We start from the raw sequence: 15385 nt of genomic DNA, 5'->3' as shown, positions 1-15385 counted from the left end.
AATTAAAAATATTTCCAAAATTGCAAAGAAGTAAACCCTTTTACAAAAGTGCCGGAAATGATTACAAACTGTAGTTGTCAAAACAGGTGATGAAGTATGTTGACGTCTTTGAGCCCAATCACACCGTCATTCTCAAACGTCACGCCATCTTACACAACTCTTTGTCTTCTTTTGAATCTCCTCCGTCACTTCCTAGTTTGTATTACCTGTAAAAAATACGAAGCACTATTTGTGTCGATAATCACCAGGGAATTAGACTTGAATAACACATCTATAATTGACGTGAAGAGGGGGTTTACGGTAAGGTCAGGACTTCAACACGAAGAACTTACATTTACTATCACATCGAAACGATGATAGATTAACATCTTGTAGATCACGTGGGTGTACATATAAGTCGTTTTTAGAGTATTTTCATTCCTTGACGTCAATGTGGATAGACTTTACAGTACGTAATGTTATCACCCCGCTATCGATAAAAATAGAGTCCGATCCAATCCATAAATTGAATCAAACTATCCGTCTACTAGATATATCAATTACACTTTAGATTCTTCTCGATTAGGAGGAATTCATCTGCAGTGAAAATTGGCGGGAGTTTTGCTAGTCTCTTAAACATTTTTGATAAAACATCCATTTTGGATTTTGATAATGTCGAATTATTTATATTAAAATCCAAGCATTTGCATCAAAATCGACTAGAAAAAAAATTGACAAGAAAGTTGGCAATTGACATACTGATGGAGTAGAACGTGTTGTTGTAGTACTAGTAGTATTGTGTTGCTTTCCTTCCCCCGATTTTCTCCAGTTTAGATCGTGACATAGTGTAAATGAACAAAAGCTAGAATAGGTGGAGGGGGGGGGGGTGTTATAACCTATGTGTAGAAACATCGACATTTCAGAAATATCTTGAGATTTTAGAGTTTTAAATATTTATGTTTTTATGGCTGTAAAGACATTTGAAATGGCAAGGCGTAAAAAGAGCAGATATTTATATTTAATTCAGCAACCCATTACAATACATGACAGCAGTCAAGTGATTGGTCAAAATTGTACTCGTTGTCGTCACCTACACTATCTATTCATACATTTAAAAAACTATCAAAAAATCGCAAAGTGTACAGATTTATAGATATTTATCGAACAAAAAAGAACATGCTATTGATATTGTGTGCATTTCAGTTACAGACAATTCGTAAAACTTGAAGTAAAATTTAATGATTATATACTGATTGACAAAAGCGTAAACATTGCATACTTCAGTCATGTACAAGTTATCACGTAAGAAATGTTAGTAATAACACCATACCTTAATGAGATGGATTATCAGTAGACAATCAATCAATCAATCAATCAATCAAAAGAATTTGTATAGCGCCAAGATCCAATACAGTAAGTAATGTTGTATTGTGCTGAACACGAACAATAGTAGATCGTAGTACAAGTTAGAAAGCTCTTACTTTGATTACTGAGAATCTGGTGTGTTTTTCGCAATTTTTGGTCAACTAAAAATGATGCCATAATGTCATTCCAGATTACATTTGGATACATAGTCAGTTGCTAAACATAATTCAACATTTTTTCAGTATTGGAATAATATAAAGAAATTTCATATATAAATAAAACAAAATTAACCACTAAACCCAATAAATAAAGTGCTTTAATACCGCCTTCCGTGTAAAAGATCTGTCATGAATATTCGTTGTTTAACCATGAATAATTAATTATTATGACTCCCATTAGGCAATTTTCCATAGCAAAAATATCCTATAAAGGAACAAGATATCTGAAATCGCAAGGCACAAGATCTCTGTAATCGCACGTAATTGGAGGTGATGTAAATTCATGAAATGACTTTCCTAAATCCATAGTTTATGAAAATGTCTCTATTTCATGGCGTGGCATTTCCCTTTAAAACGACACTCATACCCCAAAGTTCTTATTGCAGAATCAGTTATTTATAATTTCTAACATTCCACAGTATTCTCTACCACCTTTGATAGTATAACATACTACTGCCACTAAACAAACTATCGCGTCTTTTCACTTGTCTATCTACAAGACTAGTTCAAATGAACTCAAAGTTACATTACAGTTAGGAAGTGTGAGATGTCACTAGGCCTAACTGAAAATGATTAACATATATACAGTTATGTAATGGAAAGGTTGTTCTAAATATTCAAAACAAGATTACTAGTATTGACATTGTTTAGGCCATTGACTACGGATTATAGTGAACTGTTAAACCATTCCATGTACTGTCTATACAGTAGTTAAACCATAGACCCTGGGTCTATGGTTAAACACAGAAATCGTCAAGTGACATATAGTTTCCTCAAATCTGTAAGTGTCTGTCAAGACTAAGAAGGAAAGTGCGTATTTGGTACATATTTCTTTATAATACTCGTACCATGGAGTATATGTATGAAAGTATCACCCACGTATGGAGGTAGCCTGACATTCCCCGGGATCACACCCTTTTACCCTTAGTGGTCTGAGCTTGTGCGTAGTAGTATTCCCCATGTGTCAACACTGATTGCGCATGTTCTGGCTTTTCCGCGTTCCAAATAAACATGCTTTATTTGTTAATATTAACGTTTCCCCGTGTTTTTCATTAATACATGTATAGTCATATCTAAAAAAGGAAATTGTTTTAGCACGGGTGTGTGACGTCATATCTAGTATATTCATTGTGTCATGTGATACAACGCGTGACGTGGCGTCAACGTCGTAAATACGCAAATAGCACGATACATGCAGTACAACCGTTTATAGGGGACTTAAAAGTATCATACCACCGGTGCAGTCATGTCGTCGTGACGTTTGTAAACACACAATAGCATCACGTGCAGCTATTGTAACGTTTAGTCCCCAAGGGCTGGGAGCCGACCGCCTGCTACGGAAAGGTGTCACCGTTCAGAAAACGCTATCCATAGATATGGAATCATACTTTTAATACAGGGAGTGAAATAAAATGATTTCCATTCATAAGAAATTATCGTGATTACTGATAGTCACTCTTCCAGTCACACTGAAATGAAGAAGTTCACACACATATTATTTCAAAAAGCACATTTCCTTTAAACAGAAATATATCAATATTTGGTTAAAACCAGTAGCGAACTGAAATTTTAAGTCTTATTTTAATAACTAAATGATATCAAATATATATTAACAGTTGAAACCCCAAAAAATATAATTAAATGAATGTTTTGGACCCAATTGATAATCATGAAACATTATAAAATTGATCTGGATCAAAATGCGAATGCCAAAAGGTCATACAAAGGTAAACATAACACATGCGTCTGTATAAATATATAATGATGATATTTTCCTTTGAAATCGACAAATTAAGGTACTTAATTGGTCCATATACTTGTTGGGAATAATAATTCAGTCTTGTAGACATTTTACGTTAGCTATTGATAATCTTGTGATGAAAGCAATGCGTATTCTAGGTGTACCAAAGCAACATGGTTTTTACTGTCTCTACTCAAAATGCTATTCAATTATACAAAAGTTGTTTCCTATATATATACATGTACTATGTTTATGTATGATTCTGAAATATTGCTTGGGTGCATTTACATATAAAATTTACAAATCAAAAATGAATAAAATCAAAAATGAATCTTAAACTATTTGACGATGTAAATCTAAAGTTTTGCAAACAAATACTGGTGTAAACAATCATGCTGCAAATACATCAGGGAAAGCTAATGAACTTGGTAGTTACCCTATAAAACATCTGTGCGTAAATGTTACTACAAAACTAGACAGACTTTAGAGTTTCAATTAGACAGCACGATGTTGTTTGCTTCACATACATATTTTGTATCAAATCATACCAAACGAAATAAAGACACTAATAGACTCACATGCTCTATTTTATCTCACAGTGAACACACGCGCGCACGTGTGAGCGTTTTGTGTTTGAAATTTCATTGTTCCATCCGACAGCGATGTGTATTTGTGAGATAAAATGTACTATTTCATGTGCATGCTATCAGTGTGTGGACTTTGTGTAATTCGTAACAATGAACATTGTGTGAGACGTCTAACTGAAACTCTAAAGTCTCGTTAATTTGGTAGTATGATTTATATTACAATATGCTTTCAAATCGTCGTCTGAAATACCTTACTAACATTGCTACAATGTATCGTATGGTTCGACAAACCGCTTCCTTTCACCTTCTGACGAGACTAAATTTTATCAATATTGCTACATTCTCTTCCAAGTCATGAGCTGCCTATTTTAGCAGATCATCACCAAATCATATACATTGTAACTAAATATACTTTTTCAGGCATGTCGACCAGTGTCAGTGGATTAATATGTAACAAATGTGCTTCAATTTTTGACTTGTATGTAGCAATGTTATTGGAAGTTTTGTCGAGTCAGATGATAAGATTTACAAATATTGGCAGATGTTTGTCAGGCCAGACAATACAAAGTAGCAACGTTAGTAAGTATTTTTGCAGAGTCAGGCGATGATTTGTGGATTCTATTGTATGAATACCATACGGTGCATTGTCGCTAGCACCGGAAACGTCATACAAACCTATTTTTAGCACATATGTGTAATAACTGAATGATGGAACAATCACATATAGTAACGTATGTTGAACTAAATGTAAATTTACAATGTTTTCTTACAAAACAAAAAGTACACAGTACACATAGGCTCATACAAGCATTTGCAGGTTTGAAAACGGGCTAGTTTACATCAACACATGTACACTCCATCGTTGGAAGTCTCCTTTCCAGCGTCAGTCAGATCTAACAGCCTTTCACTGGGTTTAATGTTCACGTAGCCATCCAAACCTGGCTCTCACTAGCTAATTGCCATTTTCGGCATTACTATAAAAAAGGGGGCAAATCCACATTAGAATACATCTGTTTGTGACACTAGCCCCAAATACTTGTTTACAACACTAGCACTAACCACTTGTTTATGACAGAAGAGTATTGTGACATCACAGTCCCTCTATCATCCTGTGTTATCTACAGGACCAATCTATGCCACGAGATACTTACTAGCAACGTTAACGCTCGTCAATGCATTAGTTCACGACCCATATCTGTAACTATGCGCTTGTTTACGACACTTAATCTATTAACTTTATTTACAGCACTTGATCAATGAAATGTGAACACATTGAAGAATTTTCGTCCACCAGGTTCCTCGTTCAAAAATCAGTCAACCTGTTTCAGTTCAAAGGTCAAACCTGCCAAGTTAATATAACATTAACATAAGCTTTCATTTTGATAGAAGTATAATCTAAATTCATTCTTCTGGACCAGGTATATTTTGTATGTTTACGCGAAGCTGGATAGTAAACGCGATTAATGAGACAGGTGTGAACGTGAGAGACTTTATGAATTCGTTGAAATCATTAGGCGAGATGTTATTTCATTTTATCTTTTTTAATTTTTTTTAGTTTTGAAAAAAATGCAAATATATACCCCTTGTGTGATAGTTTGATGAAATATGTACAGGTATCACTGGGGGAAGAAAACAGACATGCATGAAGGTCAAAAAGTTAAAGAATTTCTTGTCTTTATGTCTAAATATTTTTTTTAATGTTTAGTGTTGGCGGCTTAAACTAGGGTCGTCGTGTTGTCGGAAACACGTTTTTTTTTTAATTTTGCCTAAGAAATGCGAAGCAAAAAATGTCATTAAAAGTTGAAATGATAACAATTTGGGCATAATTGGTAGGCTTCGTGTGTTCTTTGTTTCACTGTTGTTAATAAGGTCCTGCTGTAGAGTGAGGTATTACGAAATACAGACAGATACATGTACATGTTAAGCAAATAGTATTCCGGATTAAAGTCTGCTAAGGCCTGTGTGAAACAACGTAAACATCATAATCTGTTTGCTGTATCCCGCATTGTACGGGGTGTCCTTTTCAACGTAGAGGATGTTATGTTGACGGCCTTGGCCTGCCACGTAGATTGATTGGTACCGGGTGTCAACCTTTACTGAATACACAGATTGCACGTACAGTCAACTTGTTAGTGCCAGGTCATTTTTTTTCATTTCAAACCAAAATTGGAGGCGAGTTATTTCATGAAAGAAGGTGAACTTCAACACCGTCACTTTCAGTATTGTTCATCATGCAAATAACAATGTCTATTGAGAACAATTCACAAAATCTCTACCTACATAGTGTACCTTATTACCAACGCTGTCCCGATTATCAATCTATTTGGGGCCAGCAAATGTCGACCTGGTGTTTAAAGCAGTTTTATTAACTTCTGTTCAAAGAGTATTTTCCACCTACATACTTCCTGGTGGTAACCTGTAAGTGATAAAAAAACCCCTAAGCACATCTATGCATCTATACAAAGGTGTTTTATGTTATTCTCTCTCTCTCTCTCTCTCTCTCTCTCTCTCTCTCTCTCTCTCTCTCTCTCTCTCTCTCTCTCTCTCTCTCTCTCTCTCTCTCTCTCTCTCTCTCTCTCTCTCTCTCTCTCTCTCTCTCTCCCCCCTCTCTCTCTCTCTCTCTCTCTCTCTCTCTCTCTCTCTCTCTCTCTCCCCCCCTCTCTCTCTCTCTCTCTCTCTCTCTCTCTCTCTCTCTCTCTCTCTCTCTCTCTCTCTCTCTCTCTCTCTCTCTCTCTCTCTCTCTCTCTCTCTCTCTCAAACACATCTCCAAATGAACAGCAAGAATGCGAAGAACGGAATCGAAGGCAACTCAAACATAACAGAAGTAAACAGTATAAACAAATGGCTTTTACGGAATGTCAACCAGCATGGGAGACAGTGTTTAACTTAACATATCTAAACTTACATATCTAAACTTTGAGTACAGCCAAAATGATGCCATAGCTTGACGGTGTCTAATGATTATAATATTTATCACAGCAACAATAAATCGATCGACTTCAACTCAAACAATAAAATTCATGGTGAAATTCTTGATAGGTATAACGTACAAAATGACTTATGTATCGTAATGCACAGGAAAAAAACATCTTTGATGTTTCATTGCGTAACAATAGTAACAATTGTGTATTGTATCTATGGGCCGATGGCCTCCGAATACGGAATAAATAGACCATTCTTTAAAAAAAGTAACAATATTAAAGAATGATTTCATATCATTCACATAAAACTTTAAATGAAGAAAGGGGCTACAGTTCATTTTAAAAATGTTTTACGTTGGCTGATGACTGAAAATCATAATATAATGACTTTTAATGATTTCTTTGAAGAAAATCTGAAGCTAGATCGTGACAATTGTAAAGCAAATATGAAATTGTTTGATTGATAGTGTTGATATTTTATCTGCAATGTCACCCAAAGAAAGAATTAGAATTATACACATCAATTAATCTTTAGTCTCCCATTGCATTGGTCTTGATATTGAATGTTCTTAGTGTATTTTTTTAGCTTTTACATAAAGTCTCAAGTCTTTTACTATATAGCAATGAGATACTTGAGTGTTCATTCTTTCTAAGTATCTCTTCAACGATCAAAAACCAACAATATAACATATGTATATGCATGTTGATATCAAGTAATAATCTGTTAGATTTAGTTGATTTCCTATGATTGTGGGTATCTATCACAATGCCAGTATACGTACATCGTCACATATATTAACATGATTTCATTACAGCCCGTTCTTTGTTTCAATCTTTCACACTGTCTGTGACGTCCACAACCTGTCCTTTTTGAATTTTGCAAGTTTGAAATTCCTAAAGTTGGGGTATTTGTTTCTGTCTGGATGTCATCCAACTGCCTATGGAATGTTGATGTTGACATGTTAAAGACTTATGTGTTGTTACATAAATAGAATATCGCTGTATTGCATCAATTTTAATAACGAAAGTTTCCAATGATCCTGAATGGAATGAATTTAGCTCATCAGAGACACGTAAGACCTACAACTACTAAGTACGACTTATCACTATAGCCAAGTAATATGTGGGCTAAAGTTAGAATTCTAGATCTGGTCTGATGTCTGATTTCCGCCACCGATGATTCTCTTTCGGTGAAAAATCATCATATTTTACGGAATCCCACCCAATATTTACCCATAGAATGACATAGTGCAAACCTCAGTGAATGATAAATTTGGTTGTGATTATTGAAAGCCATTCTATCTCGAGGCCGTAAAATCTTCCATTCAATCAAAATATATATATACAAATATACATATTTTATCGATATGCAAAATGAGAGGGGGCGTATAATTCATCAACTATATAACAATTTCTTTAAAATATGAATAACTATCGACAGTGAAAAATGAATGGAGAGAATGTCAGGTCGTCCGATTTATCACACTCGACAAGACGAAGGACAGGCCATGAAAGATTCGGATGATTGATTTGGTTTAAATGCCGGGCAGAAAGTCCGAACACGTTTTGATATTTTCATGACATAGTTTGTTCCGACGAGATAACAATTAAAAACGCGTAGGCCCATTTCCTGTCACCACTGACATTATCGCAGACAATAGCAGGGGTAAATATCCAACATCGTATATTTCTCATCACGATATTGATACCTTTTCAGGCGGGAAAAATTAATCCATTGTTATGGCAAAGTGGAGGCTGTAGTAGCAAACTGACTTGTCACTCACGAATTATTTATGTTTGACACTTTACAGAAGTACACATATAAATATTTATATTTAATATATTTGTGTATGAAAGCTAAATATATCCACACTGTTAAATAGAGTAATTTGCGACAACGGTAGGTTTTTATATCTTGGTTGATTTTATGTCAGAGAAGTCATGTGTTCTCTCTTTCTTGAGAAACGTTGACTTTTAATGTTATGACTTCTTTGTAGTCAGACGAAGCAGATGGGAAGATTTGCCTTGGGTAAAGTATGTCGAGGTCACTCGCTGTCCTCGTCTCACAGCCTTGGATATTTTCGGCGTAGACTGACAAAATAAGTCGACACAAACACACAAACAGTAAACCATGTATAGATACCAACCCAAGGTCAAATGCATTATACATCACGACTAGAAACAACTTGTACATTTTGTGAAAGTAGCAAACGAGACGTGACGGTATTCTGTACCCCCACCCCCCCCCCATCCTCTTTTTTCATGTGTGTTCTATACGTACATGTAGAATTTCACATTGTCAGAAGTTAGACAAATGGCATAAATTATAAACGCAAATTTGTTATTGTTTCCATAAGTCTTCATACAGTTCAAACTATGAATCATAAATTTACATAACACCCACAGCAAAATTTATGCAGGTATGTTTGTGAACGGCGTCATAAATGAATATGAGTTGTGACACACACACACACACACACACACACACACACACACACACACACACACACACACACACACTGAAATGAGTGGGAACGTAGAGAGTTGTTGATCAAACCACACATGTATGGTTTCTAAAAGTGGGTTGACCTATTTCCATTATCAAATAATCATCACGTGATCAAAGTATGGTCTCCAGGTGTGGTGACAGATCAATCGATCGAAACACTGACTCAGAAAACCTCATTTCTTCGAGAGGTAACAAAATACAAGACCGTCTTCAGTTTATTAGTCATTGTGAGTAAGCAATGTGACTCATTACTGGGCTGAAATGTCTTCTCTTTTTTGTATTTTCATTCTATCAATCGTCACAGAACACATGACGTGACTCATGCGCAGAATAATCCGCACTATATACAGCTGGACACGTATTAATAAATTAGAATTGTAAAAACATGTTATCAAAATGGTGTATTGTGATTGCATTGAGAACACATTTTTTCAAGCACCGAAGGTAAAGCTGAGTCCGTTGATCAGAGTCTATGGCAATAATCACGTGATATAACTGTCACGTTCTCTGTAAGTTGTTGGTCTTCATCACAGGAACATTAAAATTTTACTGATTCTTTATACGATGAATGTATCAGTATAAAGCTCTTCATTAATTATCAACACATTTCTAATCCCCTTTGTTTATTCACCTATTCTTACCATTTCGTCATTGAGTAAATTCGTATAGTAGTACAAGGAAACGGTTGAGATTTATATATATATAAGACATGCGTAATAAAGTACAAAATGGTGGTAATTCCGTCTTGCCATGGATCACCATGAAGGCAAACATCGAATTATGACACACACACACGTGATTTAAAATTTGAACAACAAGAGACACTAACTTAAATTTAAATATGCCATTTTAACTTTTAACAAAATAGCCAACAACTTTCCCACAAATTAGAGGTACAAGAAAATGTCAACCCAGGAATAAATTTTAACGAAAACTATTGACAAAAATATAATCAAACTGATAAACACAGGTTGGAAATGAGTTCATTGATATATATAGATAAATATCGTATCGGAAATACTTTTATTCAAATTCGGTAGATTGGATTGGAATCATCAAGGAAATTTCAGGAAATCCAGGTGGTTTTTTCATGTTCTTTTTTGGGGGGCGTGGGGGGGGGGGTGTTGGTTTTTGTTTTTGTCTCGATATATTTTCTTAGTATTTGCCGCATATCATCAGTATCAACGGGGTGAGAGTGGGATGGGGGTTGCTTATCAAATTCATATCACTTCCAATTGGAGAAACTACTGTGAAATACCCTATTATCACGCATGCTTTACAGTGTAATGTCGGTAATTATGGTTAACATAACATGCTGTAAACAAACAGATCCACAATATAAATAAATATAGCAGTTATTATAAATGTATAAATCATGATGAAAGAGACCGAGAGAAGGGGACTGAGAGAGAGGGGGGAGATGAGAGAGAGAGAGACAGACAGACAGACAGACAGACAGACAGACAGACAGACAGACAGACAGACAGACAGACAGACAGACAGACAGACAGACAGACAGACAGAGAGAGAGACAGATATGATATCAAATCAAACCCGATCTGGGATATGATATCAAATCAAACCCGATCTGGTGTGGTATATGGCAAGTAAAATTTAAAAACCCTGGGTTATCCGAATTTTCATAAATCTAAAAGTGGTAACATGTATTTGTATCATTTATTTATCATTCAATTGTTTGTTACTGCTATAAACTTGTATTTTCGACTTTCGATCCCTCGTACATTTGACTCAATAGCTGACTCCGACTGCATGTGTTTACACATATTTGTCAGAGAAAATACATCCTATGACAAGCTTTACTACTACGTCGTAATTCTAAAAAAAGTATCACACAATTCCAAAGTACCAGCCTTTTTCTTTATCAAAATTTGAATAAAAGTCTATTCTTCGAAAGGTTTATAATAGTCTCCGAAACAATAGTATGTTTTTGTAAACAAAAAAGTGGCCATCATCAGTGTAATTTATGGCTGTAAGAGTATTTAGTACATCTCTCTTTTACAATAACACGAATCGTTGTCTGTGGAACAATCTGCAAGTTGACACATGCGTACATTGTTGAGGTGCCGATTATGTTACGTTTTAGTACCTGAACGATTTATAAGCCTGAAAAGCTACCCGCAGCATTGGTTTGTGCATCACAATACGCACACAGTCAGTTGTCCTATGATTTAGCAATCGAGAGGAAGTATAAGAGGAAGACCAGGCATAATTTTAATCTTGAAATTTTCACTTCCTAGAGATGCCCTTTGATTAACTGGTGAATATTTACGTAACTCGTGTTTTTGAAGAAGTTCCTTGACGTTGTTGAATACGTCACCCCCCCCTCCTCTTCTTTTTTAAAATTTCCAGGAACGCATAACCAAAAATTCGGCATTTGAACTTGTTAGAGTCTGGCTATAGCTATAGCCTATCCCACTAAACTTCAGGTTGACATCTTGGTAATGCGGTTTTTACCACATACTGTGAAATATCGATTATATACTAGTAGTACTTAACTTGGCGTTTAACCCCATTTCGAGGTCACTGATGCTTTATTTACGTCATGAAAAAAACCACATACTTTGGTCACTTCTATTCAGATGGCTAACCAGTTCTTTTGTGGCTGAAACCGCTAATTTCAAGATGACAGAATATATAAACTGACATATTTTGTAAGCAATGCTTTCCGCTCGGCTGCCATGAGCCGAGTCATTTGAAAAGATATAGAATTTCAGGAACGAAATATTTAAGGCAACAATCCTGGGAATAAAACACAGTGACCGAGTTTTAGTTCACCCATTGGGTATACTAGTGTTGATGACGAAGCAAATAATATAATTTGTGCTGATTCAATTCAATATAGTCCCCCCTAGTAACGCTAAAGCGGCCGATACATTGCACGACACAAACAATTGAAGAGTGACGTCATAGCTATTATGGGATAGCAGAGTGTTGCGTTGCACATATACAGTGAGTGTGCCACATCTCGCTCGTGGATTCCTGGAGTGAGTCAGGAAGGAGACGTGTTCGGACAACATAAACGACACTGTCAGTGAAAACTGAGACGCCACACCGTCAGAATGGAACTGTCGGCGCTCGGAGAGCAAGTTTTCGCCGTTGAGAAGATTTTGAAGAAGCGGTATCGTCGAGTAGGTTGAGTGGTGAACTTGTGTAACCATTTCTCTCTATGCATGGTGTGTGTGTGTGTGTATGATGTTTGCATGATAATACATCACGCATTAGGCGTGCGACTCTCACAACTTTTAACGTTTGTTTTCGTATTTTTTGCTACAGGGTAACATTGAATATCTCGTCAAATGGAAAGACTGGCCAGATAAGTAAGAACATTTTAATATTTTGTACTTTCTTTTCCAAGCCAGTTGCGATGAAATATTTTTTTTCGCCGAATTTACCTGAAAATCGCGGTATATCATGATGAATTTCATTTTTTTTGTATATTTTAGGTTCAATTCGTGGGAACCGAGGGACAATATACTTGACCAGAGACTAATCTTCGAATTTCACAACAGGTGAGAAAAAATATTAAGGCGTGTCATGTATTATTCTAGCGACGGGTATGACACATATATCCAGCAACGTGAATATATATATATACCAAGTTGGATGATTCAGACCCCGTATTCGTAATTAACAGTTTCGTTCTACACTAACCACACGCAAAAAGAAAATATTGTGACAGTGATGTGTAATATTTTTTATTTCTGTTTTGATGCAGTTATGATGGGGAATTTGGTGAACCTAAGAAAGGACGTAAACCTAAGAAGCGCCGTTTCAACCAGGTAAATATAACAAATGTCGCAGTCTGTTCATTGTAGTATTTCAAAGTATTGATTTTATAATGAGATTGATATGTTGTTCTCGCTAACGCCATTTGCATTTAAGAATTTCTTTTTAAAACTCCGATGTGATTTTTCACCCACTGTAGGCCGACGTACACGCACGGATAAGAAGCCCAACAACTGCCAATGTACCAGGCATGGAAACGCATTTCGAACACGGCGTTGTCCGGGTCGTGGGAGAGAGAAATGCAGGCGACGTCAGTGCAAATTCCGGTCTAGCTGTGGGAGACCATACGAATGTAGCGAGGACGTACAGTCTGATAACAAACACGGGTGGGGGAGGTGATCAAATAAACGTGGGTGAAAAAATGGAAAATGGCGGGTGTTCGATGAATGTATGTCGCATTGCTACAAAACACGTGGACGCTTTAGACCGCAATGGCGGGCCGACGGTGGAACGAGGATCTTGGAGTCACGTTGTCAATGGTGGACACAATGAGACACACGCAAATATTTTCCTGACCGCTCATGGACACGGTGCCGATTTAGAAGTGCCGAAGACGTACTACGTACATGATGCTGATCAATATCACCCGGGAAGTGGTAAGAGGACAAGTCCAAAGCTCAAACTCACTAAACGCGGCCCCGGATATTATATGAATCAAACGAAACTTGAAAATATGAACCCGGGGTCACCAAGTAGAGACATACCAAGTCCGAAATACGACCAGGAAAACATATCAGAGGCAACACAAGACAACGATACGTACAGTAGTTGGCAATGTGGCAATAACAAACCAAAATCTACAATAAGAACTATCATACCATTAAATTTATGGCACCCTACAAAAAAGTACCAGTCAACAATTGATCACATTTCCATCACCGATGTCACAGCTCAAAATATCACAGTGACTATCAGGGAGAGTGACACGGACATCGGCTTCTTCAGTTTTCGAGAAGACAGCAATGGTTGTGGTGGTAATGATTATGGAAGCAGTAGAAGTTTGAACTTGGACTCCTCGGTAGATGGACTTGCGGATGAAAAGAAGTCGCCCGAAAGTCCAGACGAGGAAGTCACTGTCAAGAAGGAGCTTCCCAGTAAAATCGATTTACAAGAAGAAACAGCAGACAAATCACCGGATTTGAAAACTGGAGATCTTTGTGTGGTGGTTGTTCCTTCGCCCGAACAAATTAAAACGAAAAATGTTGACGCATATATAGACAAAGAAGCTGGAAATATACAAGAAAAGGATCAAAATGCCAACGAGATTTGCACCCTTGAGGAAGACACGAAAGCGAAGAAAATAGAACGTCCTGTAGTGGGTGGGAATTGCGTTCCTATGGAAACCACTTCCGAAGTCAACGTAGATCACGAACAGTTCCACCAACAACCTAACATTTTTTAGGAATATGATAAACAGAAGGGAATATAACACAAGTGTTTATTGAGGTGAAGACTCTCCGGACATCGTTAGGAACACAGCAACAATTTTGTACATTTTATTCATGTTTGTATGGTTCTTACTATATATAAATATACTTACTGGAAAGACTGCCTCAGGACATCAATGCGACACGTATTCCTTCACAAGACTGCCATATGGACTTTACCGACTTCTTAAAACGCCATTTTTCGGTGTTTCCTTTTGCTGTATTTACACAAAATGGCCTTTTACTGAACAGTCTGTATTATTTACTATATCAAATATTAAGATTAGCAATATAGCATCTAATGTTTCTCTGAGAATTTACGCACAACTGGTACAACTAGACGCTAAATATGAAATTAAAATTGAGCGTTTGTTAATGAATTTCACGTCTTTTAACGGCAAGGTTACTGTAGATTCGGGTTTACATTTATAGCTAGGGGGCGTGGAAGCTCATTACTGCTAAAAAGCGGGCTTGTTTCGAAAACCATAAAATGAACAAAAATGAATAAAAGATAAAAGGGATTTTGCACTTATATTTACGATTCTGAACTTTTCGAATTTGTAGAGCTGCGAGGTTCCTTTAATGAACCATGTAAAATAATAAAATCGCTAATTATTATAATCTGTATTCAGTCAACTTGCATAATTGATTACATAGAAAGTATTCCCCCCAAAAAAAAGTGCCATTCGTTGGTTATTTGTCCTTGTAGTGTGTAACCTTGACAATGACAAACTTTCGTTCACCAGTTCCTACGTGAAACCAACGTGTGTTTGTCAAAGCAATGATAATGCCGACTTGGAGCATGAAAGAACGTATAAGGTATATCGACTT

The 15385-nt window shown here is 36.4% G+C and overlaps 1 protein-coding gene across 1 annotated transcript; it reads left to right on the top strand.

The window, feature by feature from the left end:
- Positions 1–12271: 12271 nt before the first annotated feature.
- LOC144435597 (uncharacterized) lies at positions 12272–15175 on the top strand. The gene is made up of 5 exons (XM_078124186.1): positions 12272–12469; positions 12615–12658; positions 12785–12850; positions 13057–13120; positions 13267–15175. Exons 1-5 carry the CDS (start codon positions 12401–12403, stop codon positions 14527–14529), a joined length of 1506 nt encoding a protein of 501 aa, XP_077980312.1. The 5' UTR covers positions 12272–12400; the 3' UTR covers positions 14530–15175.
- Positions 15176–15385: the final 210 nt, after the last annotated feature.

Source organism: Glandiceps talaboti, chromosome 5 (genome assembly GCF_964340395.1).
Source record: "Glandiceps talaboti chromosome 5, keGlaTala1.1, whole genome shotgun sequence".
Lineage (NCBI taxonomy): Eukaryota > Metazoa > Hemichordata > Enteropneusta > Spengelidae > Glandiceps > Glandiceps talaboti.
This window is presented reverse-complemented; position numbering and strand designations above follow the sequence as displayed.